Source organism: Carettochelys insculpta, chromosome 6 (assembly GCF_033958435.1).
Source record: "Carettochelys insculpta isolate YL-2023 chromosome 6, ASM3395843v1, whole genome shotgun sequence".
Taxonomy (NCBI): Eukaryota; Metazoa; Chordata; order Testudines; family Carettochelyidae; genus Carettochelys; species Carettochelys insculpta.
Genome location: NC_134142.1, coordinates 49,981,260 through 50,008,888, shown reverse-complemented (window position 1 = coordinate 50,008,888; position 27,629 = coordinate 49,981,260). Strand labels below are relative to the sequence as shown.

Genomic DNA, 27,629 nt, shown 5'->3' with positions numbered 1-27,629 from the left:
TCTTTGATCATAAGACACTTATTGTTGGTTTCAATGTAAGTTCTTCCCATGCAATGTGTTAGTGTGCAAATCCTCAGCTGCGCCAGCAAGCTGCTGTGTACAGTGTCTCTTTGGAAACAACGGATTTGATAATTTCTACAAAATGTCCAGTGACAGCATCTGGATTCTGGAGAGAAACACTACTCCAGGGTCTCCCCCCATCACTGCCTCTCCTACTTCTGATCCTTGCCCGGCAACTAGCGGCTCAAGGCTAGTTTAAAAAAAGCTTTGCCAGTATAGTCTGAGAGAGATATAGCAATATACTAGACAAACTCTATTGAAATAAATGGATGTACTTTAGAACTTCTTTGTATTAAGAATACAAATGTTTATATATTATTGTATATTTAAGGTAAATGAGGACACATGGCTCATATAAATCCTGGGGTGTTTTATAAGCCTCAAAGGACTCTTTGAAATGGCATGCTAGACAAAGTGTGATTCCAAAGATATACTGGGATGGACGTGAACACAAACTACCTACCCTCTTCTAGACCCATCCTGTCACAGCTGCACCTTGAAGAGTACGCCAGTCTGGCTTATTACCCATTCAGTCTTTTCAAATCCTAAACTGGATGAAAGCAAGAACTCTCATTTGTGAAGGTGCCTGTTTGGAGCTACAAGACATTATGAACATAGCAGAAAAATTCCTTAGCAGGGTGTGAAGAACTGTTCACTATTCATAAACATTACTGGAACTGAGGTAATCTCTGGTAAATTTATGAGCATTCTGGTAGGTTCTACTATGGTTTTAAGATAAAGTACTGCAGAGAAAATCTATTAAGAATAAATGTGCTTTCTTTGAAAGAACTGTATGGTAACTTAGCTGTATCAAGTATTCTGATTAGTCTCAGAAGACAACCGTAAAGCAGGCCTGATTAGGTAGTCTGACCATCTGTCCCTTTCTCCAACACCGCTAGCCCAATGTGGTTATAACTGTGCCAGTCCCCGTCTCTGGCCCCTTGCTGTTCCGCTGTAGTCATTCTACAATATAACTTTCTCCTACCAGACTTCCCCCTTTCCATTTTATAAGCAACAATCAAATCCCAGGTACATTCCATTTTCTTTGCATGACCAAGCCATTCCCTGTAAGTTATGATAGGAGGAAGCCGCAGACCAAATTTGGTGGTCCTAGCTGTTACTGGTTAGAAATTCTGGAGCAAAAAGACTCACAGATGAACAAGCAGGAGCACCTTCAAAAATACATATGTAACGCTGACAGACCGCAGTAGCCAGCCCCAGGGATAGAACCTATGAGCGTAAGATCTAAAGCCCTGCACTCTACCACATGAGCTAAAGGCCAGCTGGCTCTCAGCCAAGGCTGTAGAGCAGAGACATCCCTCACCCCCAATGAGGTCTCAGTGCCTCTGGCTACCATATGCTTCCCTGAGCTGAGGAAGTGCAATGTGAGCTTCTGAGACCTTCCAGCAGTTCTTCCCAGCCAATGCACCAGTTGTAACGCCAACAGACCTGGGTTGCCGGCCCCAGGGATAGAACCTGCGAGCATAGGGTCTAAAGCCCTGCACCCCACCAGGCGAGCTAAAGGCCAGCTGGCTCTCAGCTGAGGCTGTACAGCAGAGACTTCACTCACCCCAGATGAGGTCTCAGTGCCTCTGGATACTACACATAGTAAGAACAAGTGCCCACAGCACAGGATAGTCAACTATGGACATGCTTTTTCAAAATGTTACAGAATGAATATTTTAGAAGAAGTTAAACCTGTGTTAGTTTAGGTCTTCAATCTGTAAAACAGGACAGTGCAACCTTTTCTTCCACAACAGCCACCAGCACATCAGTTCTTTGATGTTTCTTTGCCTGTTGTGAGGCCCTTTCCTGTGTGTGGTCACTTATGTATCAACCCTTTGCTGTGCCTTGGCTTAGAGTCAAAATCAAACTTCAGTAAATGGCTAGAACCTGTTAGTACTTTGATATTTAATACATGCTCCTCAGTCAGTTTCCCTTTACCTTCAAGTATTTTTGTACTCTTTCAGGAATACAAAAAGTTACCTGTATCTCACAGTATTTTGTTATATCCAAGTCAAGTCACAAGAGCAATTTCTAAAAACAGAGAGGCCGGATAACTATATAAGTATAGTAAGTACTATATGAGAAACTGTATTAAAATAGCAAATTAAAGAGGCTTCCATTTTACTAAAGAATAAATTATGTGGTAAATACAGTGCCTTAAAGACCTGGGATTTTATTCAAATACACAATAATTTTGGGGGGAAAAAAGCAGTTCTTAAAGCAGAATTTAATGCAGTATTAAATATTTAGAGCAAAAACCAAGCAAAAATCTATACTATTTTTCAAAGACATGAGTTGCCTGACAACTGCTAAAAGTTTCAGATCATTTCCCCTGACAAACATATTGTACTATACCTCTGCTCCCCATGAGCTTAAACACTGCATAGTTACATAATTGCCTCCTAAAATTTTTCTGTTGAAGTGGTCTATGCTTTCCAACATGAGCAGCAGGAATCCAACCTCATTACTCCCCATGGATCCAGAAGCAAAATATCACACACCTGTGCCTTTGCACTGGCTTCTCCTCATGAACATGATTACAACAGAGATTTTTTGCCTTTTAAAATGCTTCCTAAATTCTGAAAATTTAGTCAGTACAGAATAAATTTGAACATACATTCATAACACATGGCCCAAGACTATATATTTTCATTTCTATTTCAGGTCTTCATACCATATAATATTCTGTAATTCAATGTTATCTGCTGCAAACTGGCAATATTTTAGAACTGTATAAAGACATCATTCCCTGGAATATTAATATAAATTCATCTATTTAGGTTTAGGTGGGTTTGCAGGTTGCAGTGAAGACACTGTGACTTAAGCAGTCATCCTGATCCCTGAGTACCTAATACCCCAAGAGTGAAAACCCTGCACAGACAGTATCTTTGAAGAGTTTATATTTCAAATTCTGGGGGAAAAACATTTAACATCCAGCGCTGCTCTTTAAGATGATAAAACTATGACTGAAATAAAAACACTTAGAGATTCTACACATTGTAAACTGTGTGCACTGTTCAATATACCATTTATACTGCAGAAAAAAATTTCTTGGTGGAGGTAAAGATTTGCTGCTCTTTTAAGAGTAACTATAATTTCATTCTGTGGCAGCTTTCTTGCTGTTTTGACATAAGGATAGATAGCCAAATGTATTCTACACAGATCTATGATGACATCTGATGCTGTGAATCTAGATGCATGCTACTTTTAAGTAGGAATGTTGAAACAGTTTTCTTATTTAGAGTACTAAATACAGTCATCCGTCTAATCATCAGCTACATATTCTTCATAAGTGTTCTGTAATTCTGGCATGGGGGAGATGGTTTTTGTTTTTTTACCAAACAACACTGCCAAAGAAACACAATATACATACTTGTGGCAGTCCAAAGAAGGAGGCAGAATTTACAATAATGGGGGTGGGATAGCTCACTGGTTTGAGCACTAGCCTGCTAAACCCAGGGTTGTCAGCTCAATCCTTGAGGAGGTCATTCAGGGATTTGGGACAAAGAGATTTAAAAAAAAAAAAAAATCTGTCAGGGATGGTGCTTGTCCCTGCCAAGAGGACAGGGGACTGTACTCGATGACCTCTGAAGGTCCCTTCCAGCTCTAAGATGTGTATCTCCATATATTATTAAAGAAACAGCATCCCACTAACTGTGGGTATAGCATCTCACAGCTCAACAAAAATCAATATTCTAGGACAAGGAGCAAATTGAAAAATCACCATCATGCAACACCTTCAAATTCTGAGATTAAATGATTAAACCAACAGATTACTGTATTTCAGGATTTTAAATTCATTGCATTGTCATACAGCAGAAACTTTAAACCTACCCTCACAAATCCTGATCCAACCAAGGTAAGAGGATCTCACCCCATAACTGGATTCAGAACTGAATTAAGAGCCTCAGACTCTACCTGTTCTCAGTACTCTGGCCAATCATCAGCCAAATGAAACCGTAAAGAAAACAACGTACCCTGCAGCTGTGCTAGAAGGGGCTTCATATAAATAGGAGTTGAGTGAAAAGGAAGCTGAATATAGTAAACATAAGAAGAGTTAGTTCAAACATTCCCTCCAACTAATTAAACTAAACTTGCATCTCAGGGGCTCATCTTCCCTGCAGTTAATTCAGAGTATAACTCAAGTGGCATTCTTAGTTCAGGTTCATCCACACTCAACCTCTTGTGGTAGTGGTGCTTTATATGTGACTTGGTAGGACTTGAGCTAGGTCTACTCTACAGCAAAAAATCAATTTAAGATATGCAACTCCAGCTATGTGAACTGCATGGCTAGAGTAACGTATCAGAAAATGATTTTTCCTACCATCCCCAGAGAGGGAAGCTGACAGAAGACTCTCTCTTGTCAATTTCCATTACACCTCATGACAGGGAGGAATACCAGGGTCAACAGTGGAGCCCTGATATTTCAATTTAGTGTGGCCCCACTAGGTGTGCTAAAGTGAAACCCTGAAGACTAACCACTACTGCGTCCCTCTTCTGGTAGGTGTAGATGTACCCTAAGAGTGAGAATAAGACTAAAACTAAAGTAAGCACAATGCACCCAGTGCTAACACAATCACTCATTAGCATGGAAACAGTACGTCAAATGGGTCTCCAACTTTGTATTGGTAACTACTTTCAAACAACAGGCCTCTGACTGTGACTATTTTCTCACCATGAAAGTAGGTATCCACTGTTATCAAGTGACCTCAATCTTCTTTTTGATATTGAATGAACTCTCTAAGGATATGTCTATACTTACGGTGGGGAAGGGAGAGGTCGGCATGCCGCGCTCAATCTTCTGGGGAACAATTTTGCCGCATCTGCTGAAGATGTGGCAAAATCAATGTCTCCGGACTTGGCCGTGGAGCAAGGGACGTCGGCAAGAGCCCACAGAGCCCTGATCTACACAGGGGCAGAAAATTGATCCTGATACATCAATTCTACCTATGTTAATGGTGTAGCCAGAATTGCATATCTGAGATCGACTTCCTGTCCTTGTGTCGACCAAGCCTAAGACTGCCATGGTAAGGCATTCTCTCCAGCCAATAAATCATTTTGTCGTTCTTTTCCACATACTCCAATTTTTCAAAATCTTTTTATTTGGAGACCAGACCAGGAATGCAGGATTCCAGTAATTTTCTGACCAATGCCATACACAGAAATGAACATAACTTCTTTACTCCTACTCCCCTGTTCATACATTCAGCTGTCACTGTAGCCAGTTATACCACAGCTTCATATTGGGCTTTCATATTCAGTTACTTATCCACTGGCACCTCTAAATGCTTTTTTAACAAAAAAAACAAAAAAAACAAAAAAAAAAAATCACTGCTTTACAAAGTAAAGCCTTACCATCCTTTACGTGTGGCCTAGGTGTATAACTTTGCATTTGGCTTTATTAAAATGCATTTTATCTGAGTGGCTCTGTATGACTGACTGCCCTGTCTTCATCAGTTTTTTATCGCTATATCAATCTCTGTGATATCTACAATTTAATTTAATTAGCAGTATTCTCCAAGTGGTCCATTTACTTTTAATACAGTAAAGTTTGAGGATTTCTCCAATGAACACATCTACCAATTCTCTGGAAGGTGGAATATCAACACATCTGCACGTTATTGTCACAATGTGTGTGTTTTAATATTTTACCCTACCACTGCTGAAGATACTGTAAATGATGGTATAGGTTGCACCTCCCCAGTCCAGCACGGTCAGGACCTGACAGTTACTGAACAAAAGAATTTGCCAGACCAAAGGAGGTACAGGACTTCTGCCACGAGATAACCGCACACTCCAGGGGGCTGCCAAAGCCCCAGCCTTGCCCGCCCCAGGGACTCTGGGCTCAACACCCACACTGACACAGGGGGCTCTGGCTCCAACTGGGCTGCCAAACAATGCCTGGGCCTGACAGACACTGGCTCCAGCTGGGCTGCTGTACACTAGCTTGCAGATGTCAGTCCCGACCCCAGCCCTCCAGAAGTCTCCTACCCTGGAAGCCCCATAATTACACGCAGACTTTCAGGTCACTAACAGAATGGCCCACTCCATTAAAGTGCTGACGGACAGGTCTGTGAATCAGGAGTGTTTTTGTGTGTTTTATGCCCACTAATTCTTTGTCTAAGAAAGTCTGAAGTCTGTCCATTATACAAAGCATCTGGGCATTGTTGGCACATGATGGCATATATGCTGTTAGTTGAGGAACATGAGAATGTGCCTGTGATTCTGTGAATAACCTGGTTAGGTCCAGTGATGGTATCTCCAAAATAGCTATGTGGACAAAGTTGGCAATGACCTGAAAGTCTGTGTGTTACTGAAGAGGAATTTTCACAACAGTATGGAAAGAGAGGCTGTTGAATTCTCCTTTATATTCAAATTCAACACATTAACACGTGGTTTGAACCAGGATGGGAATTTTCTAGCTCATTATAGGGGCTCTTTTGCATAGGGTTTATGTAATTCTTGACTCCCCCCACCCTCCCTTCTGCCCCTCAGCTCTCTGATTTGCTCACCTGGAAAATATTCTTCTGATCTGTCAACCTTGATTACTATTTTTGGTTCTCTGTGCCTTAAATATCGAGTCTGTTCTGGTTTGGCTATGATGTGAAGAAGTGGGTCTGTCCCATGAAAGCTCATTACCTGATAAATTATTTTGTTAGTCTCTAAAGTACTACTGGACTGCTTTTTTGTTTTCCATAGTATATAGACTAGCACGGCTCTCTCTCTGTTACTATTCATAATTACACTAGTTCTTACAAAATCAACCTCTCTAGAATGATTCCCTCAGGACCTGACCAGTGCTGAACAAGAGCATTTGCTGAACTGTGGGAGGTCACCATTGTCTAGCAGCATTACCAACACTTCCACTGCTTACTGAACTCTTAGAAGACATTCAGGAGTAAATCAGAGCTAAACAACACCATAGAACACAGAGCTGGTGGTTGTAAACAACCCTTATAGGACTATGACAAACTTTGCCACACTCATAAGTGGAGATCCAGCAAACTTAAACTATGCCAGACCACAGACACTGCTGGATGAGAAAGTGCCAGACTAGAGAGGTTCAACCTGTACAATAAAAATCTGTTATGGTATATTCCAGGGGGTCAGCAACCTTTCCCAGGGAGAGTGCTGAAATTTGACCTTTTGACCTTCATGTATGGCCCAAGTGCCAATGATACTTCCTAAAGTCATTAACAGTCCTACTTACAACATCTTCCTAATAAATAAGGATGCAAAGCTTTCTGTTTAGGTGGTGGTTGGTAGCATTAGCTGTTTTTTTGTTAATCCACAGGCATCATGGCTTTGAGCAAGCTCCCAGCTGCATGAGGGAGGACAGGTGGGGCTGAGCTCATACCTACTGTGCCAACGAAAATTGGCTCGCATGCCACTGTTGGTACCCATGACAGGGGTGCTGACTACTGGTATTTTGTCTCATTGTGTGAATGAAAAGGTTTTTCTAAAAAGCAAATTTACAAAAAAATCTGTCACAGGCCCACTTAGGATTCAACCGCAAGGTCCCAGCTCAGAGTTCTTACCTCTAGAGTTACGTGAATAACTGGTTATGGCATTGGCCTTGTAAACCAAGGGTTGTGAGTTTAGTCCTTGAGGGGGCCTTTCAAGGGTCTGGGGCAGGTTAGATTAAAAAAAAAAAAAAAAAAACCTGTCAGGGATGGTGATAGGTCCTGCTGCAAGTGCAGGGGACTGAATTCGATGACATCTCAATGTCCCTGCTGGCTCTACAAGATGTGTACATTTAGTTCAACCAACAGACACAGACTATACATGCTTTCCTTGCAATTTACACAATTCTTTGTGCTGCAAAAGCTGTTTACTGGACATTAGAAATCCCAGATTATATCCCTAATTCTGAGGTCTTTTCTTCAACCTGCGTAATTTATGCCAAAACAACAAACTGTCTTGTTTGCACTCTGATTTCACCTTGCTACCATGTGTCAGATAACATGAGGTAAGAACACTCTTTTTTCCCCGCACCCTACCTTCTGAAGATGCATCCAGGTAAGTGGGTGGTTCAATCATTACAAATAGGATAACTAAAATATATTTAAGATTGGAGAGACTAGATTTTTAAAAAGCAATTTTTTTTATTATACAGACACAAACCCACAAATTACTTCAGTCAATCTAAATTTAGAGATAAACAAAAAAAGACAATGCTGCTTGAGAACTTATTGGAGTTTGATTTAAGAATATCTAGCAATATCAATTTCACACAACTATGAAAATTTAAATTAATAAAAAATTAAAAATGTTTTACCATACATATCACTATTATATGCGGAAATTATAAAAAAAATCTAATTTTCCGAAGCCTAAAGATAATTAATCTGGCAGACAATGTAGCAATTAGAAATATCTGAAACTAACATATGAGAAAGACTTGGTTTCTATTCCTGCAAAAACTGTGTAAATTTTTTTTTGTTAAAGAAAGCTCATCTGTAAATTGCAATGACAACCTACATTTAACTACCTTATAAGATTGGGGTTTGAGGCCTTTGTCAATATTAATGTTAGTTACATACATGGGAATACAAACCACAGTTATAAGAGGTTGAAATTTAATTTAGTCTTCTCTTTCCCAGAGATTACAGAGGCATTTGAATAGTTTTAACAATCATATTCTCAAATTCAACTGTTTAAAAATAAATTGTCATCATATCATACCAAGTATCAGAGGGGTAGGCATATTAGTCTGTATCTGCAAAAACAATGAGATGTCCAGGGACACCTCAGAGAACAACAGATTTACTGGAGCAGATTTATTGGAGCCCAAGCTTTCTGATGAAGTGGGTCTTTGCCCAGGAGAGTTTATGCTCAAGTTTTAGCAACCTGAATTACAGAAGTTTTTGCTCCCAGTTGAAACTCTAGCCATCCTAAATGCTCAGTGACTAAACAGTCTCTCTTTGTATCACAGTCACTAGAAGATGAATGAAACAGTGATTAACTAACATGAGTGTTACTATACACTGAAGAAAATTTAATCATCTGTAGATTGGAAGTATCTTGAGTTATAGCAGGGGTGGGCAAGATATGGCCTGTGAACTGAATCCAGCCCACCAAACATTGCCTAACAGCCCACTATGACCCTCAGGGCGCGGACACAGGAAAATATCCCACACTGCAGCAGGGCACTCAGGCAGTCTGCTTGCCTGCCATGGCCTAGCCACGCTTCTCCCAGAAGCGCCCCAGCCAGAGGCTGTATCTCCTGCATACCCTTTGAAGGAAGTGGTACAGCATGTGGAAACCAGCTGCCCCTCTTATCTCCAGCACCATCCTCCCTGATCTCTCTGGCTAGAAACTGGCAAGCACAGGCAGCGCGTAGAGACCCACCACCCCTACCGCAAGAAGCATGCAGACACACCTGACCCGGCAGCCCAGCAGCTAGAAGCTTTAAATAGCTTGGGGCCACCGAGAGCCTCACTGCACTGCTGACTGGGAATGTGCCTTCCACATCCCGACTAGCTGTCCCAGGTCACAACCCCCTCCTGGTCCTAAACTCCCTCCCAGACCCTTCACTCCCTCCTACACCCCACCCCCCCAACAGAATACCCTCCCCCTCCCCCCCCCCCCACACACACACACAATTCCACCCCAGACCCTGCCCTCCCACACTACATCCCTGCCCCAGGTCAAAATCCCCTTCTATACCCAAATTTCCACCCAAGACTGTCCCCTCCACGCCATTCCTCCCAGACTCTGCCACACGACAGAACCCCCTCTTGCACACAAGCTCCTTCTCAGACCACACACTCCCTCGTGCACCTCAATCCCTACCTGGAGCTGCCTCCTGAACCTGAATTGAGTCCTGGACCACACCTTCCATTAATAGAATAGAAAAGTGTACCACTTACTAAATGTCTTAGAGTGGACTCCCTGCAAAAATTATTCCCACCCACGGGTTACAGCCATTAAAACCTTAAATTACTTGACACAGTAAATTTGTAATTGGCCTTATGCCCTGGAGTCTGCTCTGAAAAGCTCTGATGCTGCCTACATCGAAATACTAAGCAAGCATCTAACTTCAGAGACTTGTTTCATAGTCACCTTCAAAGATGTGCACAGCATGAGCCATTCACACTGTTTATCTCCTACTAAATTAAGTGCACATGATTTGTATCACAAAAACAAAAAAGTTTTGATCTCATTGAACTCTCAACTGGTGAAGGAAGCCACTCTTTATTGGCTCATGAAATAAACTATCACATTTCTTCACAGATCAAAAGCGTAACATCTGCTTTGGCACCTCACAGATCTGCTACACAACAAACAAACATGCTTTTAAGTTTGCAGAGACATTTTTCCGGTGAGCAGAGCTGTCTATATTAAATATTGGGCCATGCCCTAAAATTATTCTCAAGATCAGTCACTGAAAAATATGTTCTGTAATACATATGCACCATACAGTGGTCCCCTATTTAAACAAGACCTTTATTTTAAAATATTTTTGAAATATTTTCAAGAATTATTAGTCATGCTATCAATGTGTGCATATGCTGGCCAGCACTGACCTATATATTGCAACCAATTTCAAGACACAATCTATTTTGTAAACATAGGCTCAAAAAAGAACAAAATTAACTTGAAATCTAGTCCGTTAAAAATGTGAATTAAAGCAGTTTACTTGACAATTGAGTCTCTCCCCCGCTCTTGAAATTCAATAGTAACAAACAGGTAGCCTTGTAAGGCTGTATTCTAACAAACAAAACAGCAGTCATGTAGCACTTTAAAGACTAAAAGTAATTTATTAGGTGATGAGCTTTCCTGGGACAGACAACTTCTGAAGAAGCTAATAAATTATTTCGTTATTTTTTTCTTGAAATTCAAGTAGTTCATATTAGGACCTATAAAACACAATGGCCGTGTCTACACTAGCCCAAAACCCATGCAAATGGCCATTTCGAAGTTTACTAATGAAGCGCTGAAATACATATTCGGCACCTCATTACCATGCAGGCGGCCGCGGCACTTCGAAATTGATGCGGCTCGCCACCGCGTGGCTCATCCAGAGGGGGCTCCTTTTCAAAAGGACCCCAGATACTTTGAAGTCCCCTTATTCCTATGAGCAGATGGGAATAAGGGGACTTCGAAGTAGCCAGGGTCCTTCTGAAAAGGAGCCCCTCTGGACAAGCCGCGTCAATTTCGAAGTGCCGCAGCCTCCCGCATGCTAATGAGGCGCCAAATATGTATTTCAGCGCTTCATTAGTAAACTTCGAAATGGCCATTTGCATGGCCATTTTGAAGTTTTGGGCTAGTGCAGACACGGCCAATGGCTTTAAAAAACCCAGAACATCACAGCGTTCACCAAATATGCTTTTAAAAAGAGGATCATAAAATATACAGGAACCAAAAACTGAATAATTCATCTGAAAGTTGCATTATTTAATTCATGACAAAAATCTGCCATAACTAAAAGAACCCACAAACTTTACATTTCACAAGTGTCTATTCCTGCCCTATTTTCAAAGAAACACAGAAATGAAGATCTTTTGTATAACTGCTGGTGATTACATTTCAATTTTGTTCAACACACTATGTATTTTAGTGGACAACTCATCTATAAAAGATGCACTACAACAGTTACTCTTCACTTGTGTGCTCACACTTATGTCAATGAAGTTAAGAAGCCAGTAAATTAGTGTGCCTCAGCTTCAGGTGAAAGGCCCCAAACTAATCCAAGAGGAAACTGACAAAGGAAAGGAGCACCAAATACATGACCCTATGACAAATATCTAGTCAATTATATCTATAGAATGTAAACTCTTCAGACCACAGTCATTTTTAATCACTAGAGTATCTGGAAAATCAAAGTCATGAATATAATCTAAAACAATTTCTGATTTTCAAGTTACCATGGAATCTATGCTCCTTAAAAATCATTCAAACTTCTCAATTGCTCCCACTAGAGGAGCTGCTCACTAACATAGGATTACTAAATCCACTAGATCCCTGACACATATACGTAACTGCTCACACAGTACTCAGTTCAGCCACAACAGCATATATTTCTACCCAAAAGCTCCACTATGGAGCATTCCCTCCAGCGACCCCATCATCTTCTTCTAGTGATTAGATGGGAAAGAAAAGAAAATGGTGGGATTCAAGGACGAGAGCAGAGGTAGCAGAGTGCAAAAAAAATCTAAAACTGTACTAATACATGACACAGAGACAAAAACTTGAGGAGCAAGAATACACACTGTTCACCAAAACCCTGCAAAGAGGGTTCCAACAAAAGGAGAATGGAAACCACTGCATTAACTACTAATAAATCTGAAAGGATTAAATTTTGTTCATGCCTTTCTATCAACATTCACCCTTTCTAAAACCACTATGTAGCACTTACAGAAACTAAATATTTTATGTATGCTAGAGGTCCTGTTGCAGATCCACATGAAGGCAGAAGCTGGGCTGGAAGAAAGTTCTCGGCAAACTTGCTGTACGGGCCCCATGGGCTACGTCTACACGTGCCCCAAACTTCGAAATGGCCATGCAAATGGCCATTTCGAAGTTTACTAATGAAGCGCTGACATGCATATTCAGCGCTTCATTAGCATGCGGGCGGCAGCGGCGCTTCGAAATTGACGAGCCTTGCCGCCGCGCGGCGCGTCCAGACGGGGCTCCTTTTCAAAAGCACGCCACCTACTTCGAAGTCCCCTTATTCCCGTGAGCTCATGGGAATAAGGGGACTTCGAAGAAGGTGGCGTCCTTTCGAAAAGGAGCCCCGTCTGGACGCGCCGCGCAGCGGCAAGGCTCGTCAATTTCGAAGCGCCGCTGCCGCCCGCATGCTAATGAAGCGCTGAATATGCATGTCAGCGCTTCATTAGTAAACTTCGAAATGGCCATTTGCATGGCCATTTCGAAGTTTGGGGCACGTGTAGACACAGCCATGATGGCCAGGGGAAAAGCTCCGTTGGGGGCTGGACTGGGCCCCCATGTTGGGTGGGGCCTTTGTTGTGGTGACTAGGCCAAGCATTACATTGGCCAGAGACAGTGCTGGGGCTGGCATGGTGGGGAGCTTGGCTGGACTCTATGCTGGCCGGGGGAGGTACTGGGGTCAGTACATGGTAGAACCTTGCCCAGACAGACAGATGGACACAGCAAAAATAATACATATGATTTCTATGGATCATCAATACTCAAACATTAAATATAAATACAGCAACTGAATTTAATTCTGCAATATATTTTCAAAGCTATGGAAGCTTCTAGTACAGCCTGTCAAACTTCACAAATACCTACTTAGTAAGGAAAAGTTGTTAAATAAATATTGCCACAGCCCAGAAACAGAGGACAGAAACCCCCGCAAATAAAAAACAGAAATGTACTTACGTTTCAAAACAACGATCCACATTGTCTGACATCAAAAGCAGCATGCATAACTGTTCCAAAGCTATTAGTTGCATATCTCTTTCATCTCCTTGCCCCATCTGTAGCCATTCAAGCAATGTATCTGGGTCCACATCTGCCATGGTTTTTAAAAGCTGCCTTCGCTTAAGTCAAAAAGTACCAAAAGAAAAAAAAAAAAAAAATATATATATATAGATCCTTAAAGTGTTCAAGCCAGGATAGCCCTAGTACAATGAAACTTTCCCTCCAATCAGAACTGGATTTTTGCAGTCTTCACCTGTAAAGAAGAAAAATCTCATCAGACTCTGTTGTACAGTAAACCCTCAATATAACAGACCCTGTTATACCAGAGATCGGTTATAATGGACTTCTGCTACCCCTGCTCCCCCCAGAAAGCTGAGTATTGTACTGTACAGTACTGTAAAAAAAACACTCACCAGAGCCACCACCAGGTCCTCCAGTGACTCAGACCTCCACACCCGCGTGGTCCCTGGCCAGACCACAGCTGCCATATTCCCACCCCTCCCACTCCCCGCAGCTCAGACTGCCGCAGCCATGGGGTCCCTGGGACAACCCCCAGAGTCTCATTCCCCCCCTCCCTGCAGCTGTGACTGCCACAGCCACAGACTCCCTTGCCACACAACAGCTGCCGCCGTTGCTGACTTCCCCCCATCCCTCACTGAGACTACCCCACAAGACAGAGAAGCCCCCACACTCTGCCCTGAACATGGGCTGCTCAGAGCCAGAGGAGACGCCACATTCTGGGCAGAGTGCAGGTTGCTGGGAACCAGAGGAGCCCCCTGGCTCTGCCGTGAGCACCAGCAGCTCAGTGTCAAAGGAGCCACCATGCTCTGCTGGAGCTGGGAAGGTCAGTGAGTTCAACCCTTGGACATAACAGACTTTCTGTTTTAAAGGACATCCCTCTGCCCCATTAGCCTGTTATCTCTGGGGTTTACTGCATAAACTTTTCCACTTGTTCCTTCTTCAACACATTTTCAGTCATCTATTTGGATCTTTTGCTTCTTCAGCACTGAAGAGCTCACACAAGATTTTGAGAAGTATTTTTTAAACCTATAAGAGCATAACCTAATTAAGTTTTTCTCTATTTAAGAGCAAAAACCTTCTTTCCCAGAGATGATAGTAGAATCTAAAGCTTGCTGGACTATTTTTAGCAAAAACCCATAGCTAAAATTTGTAAGGGAGAACACCATTTCATACCTTAATTTTTATTCTCTTATAGGCTAATTTTTCAAATACACATATTCTGAAAAATGACTCATCTGATGTCACCTTTCAAAAGGCAGGTCCAACTCCCCCCTAGTGCTAAAGCATCTCTTTGCTAAAATGTCTTTTATAGGAAAGTACAAGAGGTTTTACAGGAAATTTCAAGAGATTTTTCAGATAGACATGAAATTACATTTACCAAGACAGATCTTCAATTTAAGATTAAGAAGGAAACCCTTATAGAGTTTCTGTGACTAGGAAGACAGCCAGGGATCAGAGCACATGAAAAATATAAGGATAATGCACAGAAGCTTGATAGCTAGAGCATAAGAGAGATTAACAATATCAACAAGAGACAGATCTATGCTACTTGGGACTACATACTAAGAACTGATAGGCAAGGTTCAGAGAACAGAAGAGTTTATATATTCTTCATCGTGATGCATGACTGGAGAATAGCTAACATCTGACCTCAAGGGAAAAAAGTGATCAGGACAACGAATGCTCAGTAGTATTCAAGGCTTTAGAACACTCTGTGAAGGAAAGAATAATTCAATTCATGAAGGTTAACAGAAATGGGATATAATGCAATGTGAGTTTACCAAAGGTACATCATGGCCATCTGACTTGGTTCCATTTTTGGGAAAATAACTTACTTTTGGGATAAAGAAAATGTAGCTGATTGTACATACTAATCCTTCAGTAGAACATTTAACAGAGTACTGTGTGGGAAATTATTTTTGAAATTAGAGAAGATGGAGATTAGTACAAGAACTGTAAAGTGGTTAAGGAACTGTTTAAACAGGAGAAGGCAAAGGATGGTGCTAAAAGGTGAACTATCATATCAGAGGGAAGTTGCTAGTGGAGTTCCTCTGGGACTGGTCTTTGGTCCGATGTTACTTAATATATTTATTAATGACTTTGGTACAAAAAGTATGTGTGCTACTAAAATATGCTGATGACACAAACCTGGGAGGGATACACAGGAGGTTTGGAATATTATATAAAGATCTAGATGACCTTGAAGACTGCAATAACAGAACTGGGATGAAATTCAATAGTACAATGCACAAGATCGTGCACTTAAGGTCCAATAAGAATTCATGTTATAAAATTAAGAGCTTATCTATTGGAAGTCACAAAAAAGAGAAAGACAGAAATGCTGGCTGATGACAGGATAACTGAGCTACCAGTGTGATGTGACTAATTAAAAAAAAAAAAGGGGCAATTGTGATCGTAGGATGTATTAGGCAAAGCATTTCTAGGAATTACAAAAGTACTACAAAGTACTGATGAGACCACATTAGAAATATCTTCTACAATATTGGTCACACATGTTCAAGAAAAATTAATTTAAACTGAAACAGCTGCGGAGAAGAATTATTAGGAAAATTAGGGGAACAGACCTCCTATTTTGTAAGAGAAGGCTGGAGAAGTGTGTCTTGTTTGGTTTAACAAAATGAAGGCTGACAGGAAATATGACTGCTCTCTATAAATACTTCAAAAGGGTAAATACTACAGAGTGAAAAGCTATTTATGCTGAAGGACAATGATGACAAGAACAAATGAGGATAAACTAGCTATAAAAAATCAGGCTATTAGGTTTCTAAACATTGGAGAAGACTGAGGTCTAGTAACTGCTTCTGAGGGCAAACAAATTTATTGGTTTTGAGAAAGAACTGGACACTTATGAATATCTATGCAGCAGGATTACTTGTGATGGTGGGGGGAGCCCAAGTCATCAGTCCTGGGGGGTGCCTACCACTTTATGTCTTGTGTTCCTGTAATCTCATACTTCAAGGCTTCAGTCACCTCCAGTGGTCAAGAAGGGCTTCTCCACCCACCGATGGCTATAGCATTTTCTGGGCTTTTTTTATCTGGTTATCTCCCCTCTGAAGCATCATAGATGGCCAAAGCTCAAGGAGGTGAGATGTTGATCTGAAGTGGCACAAAACTGTCTCTCTGGTGTTTAACAGGTTGCTTATTGCTCACATGTGGGGGGTGGGGTAGTCAGGTCAGACTGACAGCCAACTTGGGGAGGACTTGCCTTCCTCTGCAGCGCATGGTTCACATCACTTATTAGGTATCATCTAAGTATATCTCACTTAATCAATTCCCTGCCACTGTAGGGTCCTCAGGCATTGGTGCACCTGAGTCCCTCCTCTTTTCTGTGACATGTAGTGATCTAATCCAGAGGTTCTCACAATAAAAATGTTGGTGGCCTCACAGTGGGGCCACCAACTACTGTTTTGGCTCCTTTGACAACATTTAACATATGTAACTAACTTTAGGAAACAATATATGTATGTCAGAATATTTTGTAGAAGGGTGGGTTTTTTTGCATTCAATAACAAAAACAATATGCAGTACTTATTTTTTACAGGGCCTAAACAAAATATAAACACAAATAAGGTGTTTTGCACACCCTTGTTCTTGTTGTTTTTTGGGTTTTAGTTACTTTAAAAAAGAGAGACTTGTTATCTATTAAGTCTGCTGCTCTGAAAAGTAGTATTTACATGTTTGTCAATATCACTTTTCACAGATTTATTAGCTAGCTGGGAGACTGTGAAAGGTGATATTAAACAACAAACAAGTGACAGTAAAAGTTCTATTATCTGGCACCCCTGGTGAGTTAGGGATGCCGAATATCCAAATGTACCAGATATTGGAGCAAGGCCACAGGCCCCGGCTGGGCAGCCAGCCCTGTGTCAAGTATCAGTTTTCACAACAGACTTACTCAGCCCTGGCAGCACAAGGAACAAATTAAGCCCTGGATGAGGAGGTGTGTACACAGTGGGAGCCAAGGACCATGTGAGAGGGATGGGAAGCCAGGAAGGTAGCTGCGCGGGGGCAATGCACAGAGGATAATGAGCAAAGGGCCAGAACCTACCACACAGTGCCAGCATGCAGGGCCAGAGCCTGAAGCCCCATGACCACAGCCTGACAGCCCACTACCCAGGGCTGAAGCTAAGTCTCATTCCCCAGGGAAGGTGAGGAACTCACTGGCTGCCTGCTCCTCCAACATTCCTGGCTCCAGTGAGAGGGATGGCACGACTCTTGCAGGCAGTTCTAGGGGCAGTCCCACTATTTTACCCTGAACCCCCATCCATCACTGGCCCAGGAGGCTGTGGCTACATGCAGCCCCAGTGACTGCATTTGAGAAATGCTGATCTAGTTGCTCATGGACTGTAATACTTTGGTCTTATTTAAGCTACTGTGTTTCGTGTGTGAGTACTGAATAGTGTTGGTGGCTTCTGATCTACAGAAGGTCAGACAACATCAATGGCTCTCAACCCTTCCAGACTACTGTATACCTTTCAGGAAGTTGCTTTATTTTGCATACTTCAAGTTCCACCTCACTATAACTACACGCTTACAAAAATCAGACATAAAAACACAGAAGTGTCACTGCACTCTTTTACTGAGCATGACTCACTTTCTAATTTTTACCATATAAAGTATTTCAATGTACACTATATACTACACTATAAACAAGTCATCTGTAGAAAATTTCAGTATGTACTGATTTGTTAGTCCTTTTTAAGTAGCCTGTTGTAAAACAGGACAAATATTTGGACGAGTTGATGTACCCAGGGGAGACCTTTATGTGCCCCCCTTGTTGAGAACCACTGGTCTAGAAGTGATTTCTTCTGGTCTTAATCTCCACTTTATTATAAAAAAATTAAATTTCTAACATGGATAAAAAGTGAAATAATATTGTAAATTATGAGAAAAGAAATAAGATTTTCTACAGTATTTGCATTTTAAATGTTTTGGAGGAGTTTTAATGTGAATAATCCAACAGTTCCAAAAATTACACTGAAGTACATTACAAATATACAGTTTCAGGCATACATGTGTGGTAAATGGCATTACTTGTTGGTCCAGTAGGACAGAACATGCAAGCTCACGATCAAGCAGGTCCCTTTATCTGTCTTTTAAGAGATGTTTTTGACTCACAAGATATTGTTAAGTACAACCTTGAAGATCAAAACAACGACAAATGTGCATGCATGTCCTGCAATGAAGTCTTTGAACCAATCTACCCCATGAAACTTGCCATAAACCTAACATACGGTTATTAAAATGCCTATCTTACAAAAGAGAAATTACATTATGAAACTCAGTGACAAAAGTGAAATGCTTCTCCCATATATTCTCTAGAATTGGGGGTGGGGGGAGTCCACAAATAAGGGTTTAAACATACACCGGACAAAGTCTGATTTCTTGGTTTACTCATCATCAGTGAGTGGTTAAATGATAACTTCATCAAGGGCATTGAAGGGGGAACTCAAAAAAGGAACTCATAAAGCTGTCTCTGACCATACCGTCTCCCACACAGAGAAAGATGTGCACTGAATCAGCAACACTACTTCCTATAGGCTTAAAAGCCCAAGAATCCCCAAACAAAGGGATGAGACAAAAATTTTTTTTTGATAATTTAATAAACTGATGAAAGAACAAATGTTAGGGAATCAAAATGTGCCTGAAGTGTATTTGGCTTTTACTTCCCCAGTCTCTTTGGACTGGATTCTTTTGTAATGAGAGTCACTGAAGTATTATTAAGAGAAAAAAAGATTTAACAATATTTGTGATCCCCCAAGATGTACAAACTTGGCACTCTCCCTTCCAAGGCTAAATAAAGTTAACAGTAATCAGTTCAGGTAAGATCAGGTTACAGCCACTGCTAGTGTAAGCCGCTGCTAAAATAGTTAACTCGAACTGGAAAAAGAAAGACACAAAGCGATTCAATTTATAAACAACGAGGGAGCTAACCCCCGACTTGAGATCCCTAGCAAAAAAAAAAGTCTCACTCGACATGTCTGGCGCCGGCACCTGCAGCTCCTTTGCCCCACACCGCTGTAAACGCCCCAAATAAGCAAGCACAACAGCAGAGTGACCCACATGCCGGCATCCCAGCACAGAGGCAGAAGAGGAAGGGACCAGGCCCAGCCCCTTAGCGGTCTGTGGGGCCCTGCCGCCCCTCGCATGCGCCCGGCGGCAGGGAAATCTCTAGCCTGAAGCCAACCACCTCGCACCTCCGCCACTACCATCGCGGACCCGGCGACGAGGAGCTCCTTGGGCCCCTCCCCGCTCACCGGAGACGAAGGACTCTTCGGGGCCAGTCGCCCCTCCCTGCCCCCACCGGCGGCTCCCGGCTATTTGGGGCCTGGCGCCTTCTCTAACCAGCCAGCTACTCTAGGTGGGACGCGCCGCCCCCGCCCCCTACTCTCCCAGGGGCCCTGCCGCACCGCATCGCCTCCCCGCGGGCTGCTGGCCCGGCCGCTCCGCCGGCCCGACGCTGCCGGCTGCGCTCCCCGGGCCCTGGCGGCGCCGACCTCAGCAGGCCCAGTAGCGGCACTCGAGTTGCCGGGAAGCCGGAGGCCTCGCAAGGTGCCCCGGCCCGGCGGCTCAGGAAAGCCCCGCGGAGCTCCGTCTCCTCCGGGCTGACAGAGGAAGCGGGGCCGCTCCCCGCGCTCAGACACTTACCCAGTGCCCCGGAGGCTCCTCGCTCAGTCCCGCGAGAAGGCAGCGAGGCGGCGGCGGCCCGCGCCCGGGAGCAGGAGGCGGCGAGCGGTATCCATCGTGACCCGCCCGGCACGGGACTGAGGAGGAGGGGAAAGCCGCGGCACAGCCACGGAGGAGGAGCCCGGCCCAGTCAGCCTCGGAGTCACGCTCAGCCCTGCCCCCGCGCCCGGAGCAGGCCCGGCCGCGCACAGAGCAGCCGCTGGGGGCGCTGCGGCGGCGAAGGCGGGAGAGGACGTCCACCCCTCAGCTCTCCCGGCTGCTCCCGCCTCCGGCGCCGCGGGTGGCCTCCCGCCCGCCTCTCGCTCAATGCCAGGCTCCCTCTTCGCCCTCCTCACCACCGCCGCCAAACTGGGCCGGAGCAATGTGCCTCCCAGCCCCATCGCCCGGCTGTGCAGGGTGTTTCAGAGGGAATGAGCAAAACAGGGCAGTTATCAAGTGATCGGCCCATCAACTGGGGGACTCCCGGAGTCAGCAAGAAGTTTTGTCCAAGACGGAGTGAAGAGGTGGAGGCTTGTAGATGACCCGTGCGGAGTGCAAGGGCTGAAGTAGTACTGATCCGTCCACGGTCAAACCTTCTGGTAGTCAAAGGCTTAGGGATGCCACAGCGCATGGGGGTGCATCTCTGACTGTCCTGGCTATTATGGGATCTGTTTGCCACAAAGTTATCTAATTATTCTTTTTAACTCTTCTGCTTGCCATTCAAGCTATTACCAGCCTTTCCAAAGTCATGAGATACTTCTACATTTCTTCATTCGCCTGCTGATTCTGGAGCCTTTAGCTGACTCTGCCTTAAGATCATGAGAACAGCCAACCTGGGTCACACCAAATGTGCATCTAGCCAAATATCCTGTCTTCTGACCGAGGCCAATGCCAGGTGCCCCAGAGGAAATGAACGGAACAGGTAATCATCAAGTGATTCGTCCACTGTTGCCCATTCCCAACTTCCGACAAACAAAGGCTAGGGCAGGGGAGCTGACAGAGTATGGTGGGGGTGTGGCAGGGGAAGGGGCAGCTCCATGTCCTGAAAGGCATAGAGCCCCAGGTGGAAAGGACAGGTCTAGGGCAGCCAGCCCTCCATGCCCCCTGGAGCATGGTAGCCCGCCTCCAGCCCTACAAACCACACAGAGCGTGCAGCACAGCAATCTCGCCATACGGTAACGGCGGCCAGGTCCCCTTTGAATTGCTGGGCCCCCGGGCAATTACCCCCCTAACATCCTGCCCCAGTCTGTGAGTCTGGGCTAGGGACACCATCCCTACCCAACCTGGCTAATAGTCATTCATGAACTTATTCTCCAAGAATTTATCTAGCTCTTTGTTGAACCCTGTTATAGTCTTGGTCTTCATGAGATCCTTTGGTAAGGAGTTTCAAAGAGAAGCCCCCTGGGTTTTTTAGACATTTGTTTTGTAGACAGAAATCTGGCAATGAAGGCTTTATGCCTCAAAGTTTTGAGGCAGAACACTGCTGGCAAAAGTGCTGAGTTTTGTCGACACTGTCAACAAAACCCATTTTGTGTATAAATGCAAAACCCTCTGGTGTAACTGTAGTCATTGTGTAAAAGAATACCCCAAGATGAAGATTAACACATGAATGAATCACTTATCCCTGTCCTTTTCAGATAATCAGCCATTGCCTGTTTGTCTGAAAGTAGAGAGCAAATTTCTTCAGAGGTGGATTGGTTCCCATTGTCAGTTAAATAATGCTAGCCCCTGACAAGCCATACTCTTACAATATCGGAGGGGTAGCCGTGTTAGTCTGGATCTGTAACAGCAACGAAGGGTCCTGTGGCACCTTATAGACTAACAGAAAAGTTCTGAGCATGAGCTTTCGTGAAGTGAGTCTGTGCTCACGAAAGCTCATGCTCAAAACTTTTCCGTTAGTCTATAAGGTGCCACAGGACCCTTCGTTGCTGTTACTCTTACAATAGAGTAGCCTCACCTCCTCTTGAGGTCTTCACAGAGACAGACATTTGGAACACAAATATGTAGACAATACTTGTAACTTCAACTACAAACATAAAACATACACAAAGATAGGATTTACAGATGCAGCAGCATATACCATCAAAAACAATTGGTTACAAGAGGTATTTTGTCCAAAGCATTCCTGAGTTATGCATATTGATATTCATAGTGCATTTTCCGTAAAGTAAGGAGGGGGTGTCCTTCACAACGCCATTCTCCCTTCTGGGCTAAGTACCTTGGTGAGACTACATCTCCCATGCTGCACCAGAGCAACTTACCTACACACACAATAAAACATTAAGATGTACATGAAATTATAAGTTTTGTTATAGTTTGGAAATCCAAACAAAAATATTTAATTTTTACATTAATCACTACATCCGTAGTTCCAAATACCTCATTCCTCCTCATTCTCTTTTATAGGCTGTGCTTCCTGTCTGGATCACATCATTTAAATGTTATATCCTGGGTGAACACGAATATAAAATTATTAGCATTTCCCATAGATGGACATTTTAGCTTTTAATTAGTTCTGTTTATTATATATTATCTGATTATAGGTTTTGGGTATCACTGTAATATAAATGGGTATTAATAATATGTTGGATAAACTGGTTTATGCTATTTATAATTTCTGAAAAGTTGGAGAATATTTAGAGAACAACCACAAGAATTATTAAAGACCTGAAAAACATGATTCTCATTGGAAGACTCAACTATCTAGCTTCTCAAAGGAAAAGTTGAGGGTGATTTGATCATAATCTAAAAGCATCAACATGGTGAACAGAAATCTGACAAAGAGGGCTCTTTAATCTAGCAGACAAAGGCATAACAAGATCTCAAGGGCTAGAGGTTGAAGCTAGACAAATTCAAATTATAAAGAAGGTGCAAAAATTTAAAAGTGAGGATTATTAATCGTTATAACATTTTGCTAATGGTTTTAATTCGTTGTCTGTCACTGGTAATTTTTAAATCAAGACCTGATGTTTCTTTAACGTATATGACCTAGTTCAACCAGCAACTGTTTAGTGGAAACCCAAGGGTCTGTATTATGTAGAACAGGGGTCTTAAACTCCTGGCCTGCAGGCCACCCTGGCTGGAGCAGTTGTGTAGAGTCTGGTGACGGCACTGTCTGTTCCCATTTCCATGCCCCAAACCCATCACTTCCTACCACTACCCTACCTTCTCCCCATCATTGTTCCCTGACCCCTCAAGAGACGTGGCTTTAGGGATTCCTGGAGGGGCCTGGTGCAGGGCGACAGCAGCAATCATGCCTCCCTGCATCCTTCAGAGCAGCAGGAGCACAGCTGTAATTAGGTATTCTTGTGTCGTTCCTGTGCCTCCTATCCTCCAAATTAAGAATCCTCTAGTTTACTAATTTTTATTTAACTTTACTTCAAGAAAAATCCACAAAATTATTCATTAGTATAGTGATATTACTAAAATTATTTTCATTAGTATTAGGAACATATTTTACGTAGATAGTAAATAAAATGTGATTGTTAGTAAACACAGATGTAAATAAAGGCACATATAATAAGTGACAAAATAATTCTCATACTTATTATAAAGTTACTTTACCTGCCTTTAGCATGGCAAACTCATAAAATAATGAGTTTTAAAAAAATAAAATAAACAGCTTTTAAAAAACTCCAGAGATTTTATTTCCCCTGTAAGTGCGCACACCAGACTACAAAATGGCTGGGGCTGCCCTGATGCACAGGGTGGCAGCAGCAGCATGGGACTTGGAAGTCCAGCCCCAGATGTGCAGAGCAGCTCAGTCCCTGTCTCCCACCACCCGGAGCAGGGGGTGGAGCCCTGTAGTATGGGAGAGGGGATTAATCCCTTAATCCCAGAAGCTGCCTGCCAAGGCTGGGGCAGAGGCCAGCATACGCAAGCTGGAGAGAGAGGGAGGGGCAGGGTCCTTGTGACTTATTGGAGCTGCATCTGGGGTGAGCGCCCTGTTTGCTTCACTCTCATTATGGTTCTGAGCGGGAGTCACAGGAAAGTGGAGTGAAGCAGAGATAGTGAGCCTAAGAAGTGCACCCCACTTCCCCATGGGGAGCACTGGCGAGCCGATCCCTGCTGCCACCCTGCACCAGACCCACCCCCTAGTAATCTCTGGAGCTGTGTCCCTCCAGGGGGATGGGATACTATGGGGCAGGGCAGGGCGGTGGTGGGAAGGGGCGGGGTTTGGGAGATAGGAATGGACAGGCCTTCCCCAGACCACCACTACTCTTGTGCTGGATTGTACAACTGCTCTGGCAGAGAAAAATATGTGACTTATTTAAGAGACTTCAGTGTGCTGGTAACAAAAGCTCCTTTAACTGAAGTGCTGCCAGTGGTAGCAAACGCAGCAGTAGTTCGACCTGAAAACCAATAAAGGAAAGGGGAAAAAACCCACATGTTGGCAGAGGTGCACGGACTCTCGGACCTACTTTTGCAGGATGGTGAAGGAAAAAAACACGTAGGAATGAAAACTTTAAGAACTTGAGAGGATATTTATACTGGTTATTTCCCATTTCTTCTGGGAAAGCTCTTTCCTAACACCAGTCTCAGGCCTTTTGTTTTGTAAACTAGATGAAAAAAGATCCTTTTTTGTACAAAAGTAAAATCTTTTGTATAGTGACAAAAAGCCACCCTGCTCTGGCCTACAGGCTGGGAGTTTAAGACCCCTGATGTAGAAGGTCAGATTAGATGATCACAATGTCCTCCTCTGGGTTTTTAATCCAGAAATCTACACTCAGTTCATGCTTGGTTTAAACAGTATTTATCTAGCCAGAGCAATCATTTGAAAATGACAACATGGTCTTTTTTAAATATTCTGGTCTAGCTGTAAGTAGATCATTGGTTTCCTAATTTAATAATTTGTCTAGTGGTTCTATAGCCCTTTTTTCCAAGTGCTCTGCAAAGATTGCCTAAATAACCTTCACAATACCACACTGTGGAAATACTCTATACAGCATACAATAGCATTCAAGGTAGAAAGAGACAATGCTGCCCCAATACCTTCCACTCTAAGGCTATGTCTACACTATGAGATAAATTCAAATTTATTAAAATCAACTTTGTAACACTGTGTTTTATAAATTCAAATTGGAGTGTCCTCACCACCCCACAAAGTCGATTTATTGCTGCCACACTCAATCTTCAAACATTGACTGCTGCAGCAGTACATTCTGAGAACCTATCCCACAGTTCCTTCAGCCCTGCAGTATTCTGGGTATTTTTGCAGTGCTGCATGGCAAAAAATGCCCCACAAGTTGTGGGCGTGTAGTGTCATCTTCCCACATTACATTGCCCTCATTCTCCTCCCATGGAAAGCAAATGTCCGTTTTTTCAGGAAGGTCGGAAAAGTAAGACATTAACAAAGATCTCCAAATTAACTGAAATCTCTTGCTTCTACAATTGAATTGCATTTTATAACTAGCTGTAACTGAATTATCAAAGATTACAAAAAGCAGCAGGTGTCTGAGTCATCTCAGCTGTCCCTCCAGCCACTGTCCCCACTCCTTGGATTACGTATGATCCCTGAAAATAATACAGGAACAATGCAAAGCTTAAAGAGAGAATAAGATAGTAAAGATTTTTGAAAAAAGATTTTTTTGAGGCAGGTTTTTTGGCTTCCCGGTCCATTACACAGTTTCTGTGCCCTGGGATCACCCAGAAGTCTGTTTCTTCTCAACTGGACCTCCACTCACTCTTCCCTGTGTTAAGGGGATTAGGAAAAAGCTTTTGGACTTCCAAAACAGGATGAGGCTGAAATCTCTATAATTCACAACTGAAATAGCAACGATTTTACAAAAAGCGGCAGGTGTCGGCAGTGGGCTTACAGTGCAGCAAGGTGACTGTGTCTTCTCAACTGGCCCCTCTACCCATTCTTCCCTATGTTAAGGGAGCCAGAGCTTGAAGAAAGATGATAGAAAAGGTCAGGTAAAAGATTTTTGGCTTCCCACTGCACTACACAGAGTTGTCCAACATGGGGGATGGGGCTTGCTGAAGTTCAACAAGCGGTGGTGCCCAGGTAAGGAGGCCTGCACCAACTGACTGTCAGGGTGCTGGACTCTCCTTATACGATGGTGGGAGGGATGGGTGGATCGGAGGATGATGGACCAGTTAAAATTGTTCCCTGAAAATCCTTTTGTGCTGGGGCGGGGGAGCGTGGGGACCATGGCTACAAAGCCAGTTGAAATGTTCCCCACAGAATCTGCAATCCCCCGAAAATATTTTTGATGGGGGTAGGGGGGCCAATAGAAGCATTCCCCCTGGCAGCAGCAAGCCCCGCAAAATCTTTCCCACCTTAGAGCCCTCACTGTAGACATGGTGCTGCCTGGCAGCATGGTCTGCACTGAACAGCAGGCATGTCCTTATTGGGTCAGGGGCTAGCCACGTGATGTGGTTGGGCACAGGAAAGACCCTGACTGCATGGCCCCTGTGGGGGTATGGGGTGGGGGGCCTGAAGAAATGGAACTGCAGAAAAGTTTGTTGGTCCCTCTTTCATGTACAACCCCCACAACAGCCTAGCTGCCATGTGATGTGGTGGGGCAAGGGCTGGCGCCAGCACTGAAAAAAAAACTGAAGTGGTCAGATTGTAGAGGTAGAGACAGAACCATGACCTCCATGTTGTGGTTATTGTGAATGGGCAGATGTGATCACAGTGCTGATAGCAAAGAAGGAACTTTCTCAGCCTCTCATACAAGCATGGCCCCATAGCCAGGGGCTTTTTGGTGCTGAATTCAAATTCACAGGCTTCCTGTTACCTAATTCCTGTGCACCTGGAGAGCAGTGGAGATGGAACTGTCCGGAGCGGCACACTGTGGGACGTTGTGGGATACATACAGGACACCGCTGAAGGTTAGTGTATTCGATTTTAAGATGTGGCACTTCCACACCGGTCTTCATTTGGACTTCTAAATCGAATTTGACACTACGCCCAGCTGGTTTCGACAGCGCTATGATATCGATATCAGTGCTCCTTAAATTGAGCTAGTGGTATTTACAGTGAAGAGAGTGATGGTGTAATGTCACGCTTACTGCCGTAAATTCAAATTTATCTCATAGTGTAGACATAGTCCAAGGTTATGTCTAGATTACAACAATTTGTCAACAGAAGTTTTTGTGGGAAAATATCTTTTGACAAAACTTCTGTCAACAAATCACAGCCAAATTACCAAGTGGATCACAAAAGCAATCCATTCTGTCAAGAGAGCACAGCTGGACTGCCCAGCTGCTCCCTCGACAAATCGGCCAACCAGAAGCACAGCAGACAGGGCTGCTTGTTGTAGAAGACCTGTCGACAGAGGGCCGCCAGAAGCATCCAGAGCATCTTTCTGTCAACAGATCTCTGTCAAGAGAGGTGTTATGCCTCATGGGGAGCGGGATAAGACTGTTGACAAAAGTGCTGAGTTCTGTCAATATACTGTCGACAGACCACATTGGGAATCTGGACGCTCCTCTTGTTTTGTCAATAAAATGCCAGTTTT

The 27,629-nt window shown here is 43.4% G+C and overlaps 1 protein-coding gene across 5 annotated transcripts in view; it reads right to left on the bottom strand.

Annotated features, from left to right (window-relative positions):
- HECTD1 (HECT domain E3 ubiquitin protein ligase 1) overlaps nucleotides 1-20,279 on the bottom strand; it is a 94,521-nt gene extending 74,242 nt beyond the window's left edge. For all 5 annotated transcript variants that reach the window (XM_074996882.1, XM_074996886.1, XM_074996884.1 and 2 more), the window contains exons 1-2: nucleotides 20,146-20,279; nucleotides 13,414-13,708 (exon numbers count right to left, since the gene is read on the bottom strand). In XM_074996882.1, the coding sequence (XP_074852983.1) occupies nucleotides 13,414-13,553 (140 nt within the window). In that variant the 5' untranslated portion in view covers nucleotides 13,554-13,708; nucleotides 20,146-20,279. The remainder of the gene's footprint in view (nucleotides 1-13,413; nucleotides 13,709-20,145) is intronic.
- Nucleotides 20,280-27,629: the final 7,350 nt, after the last annotated feature.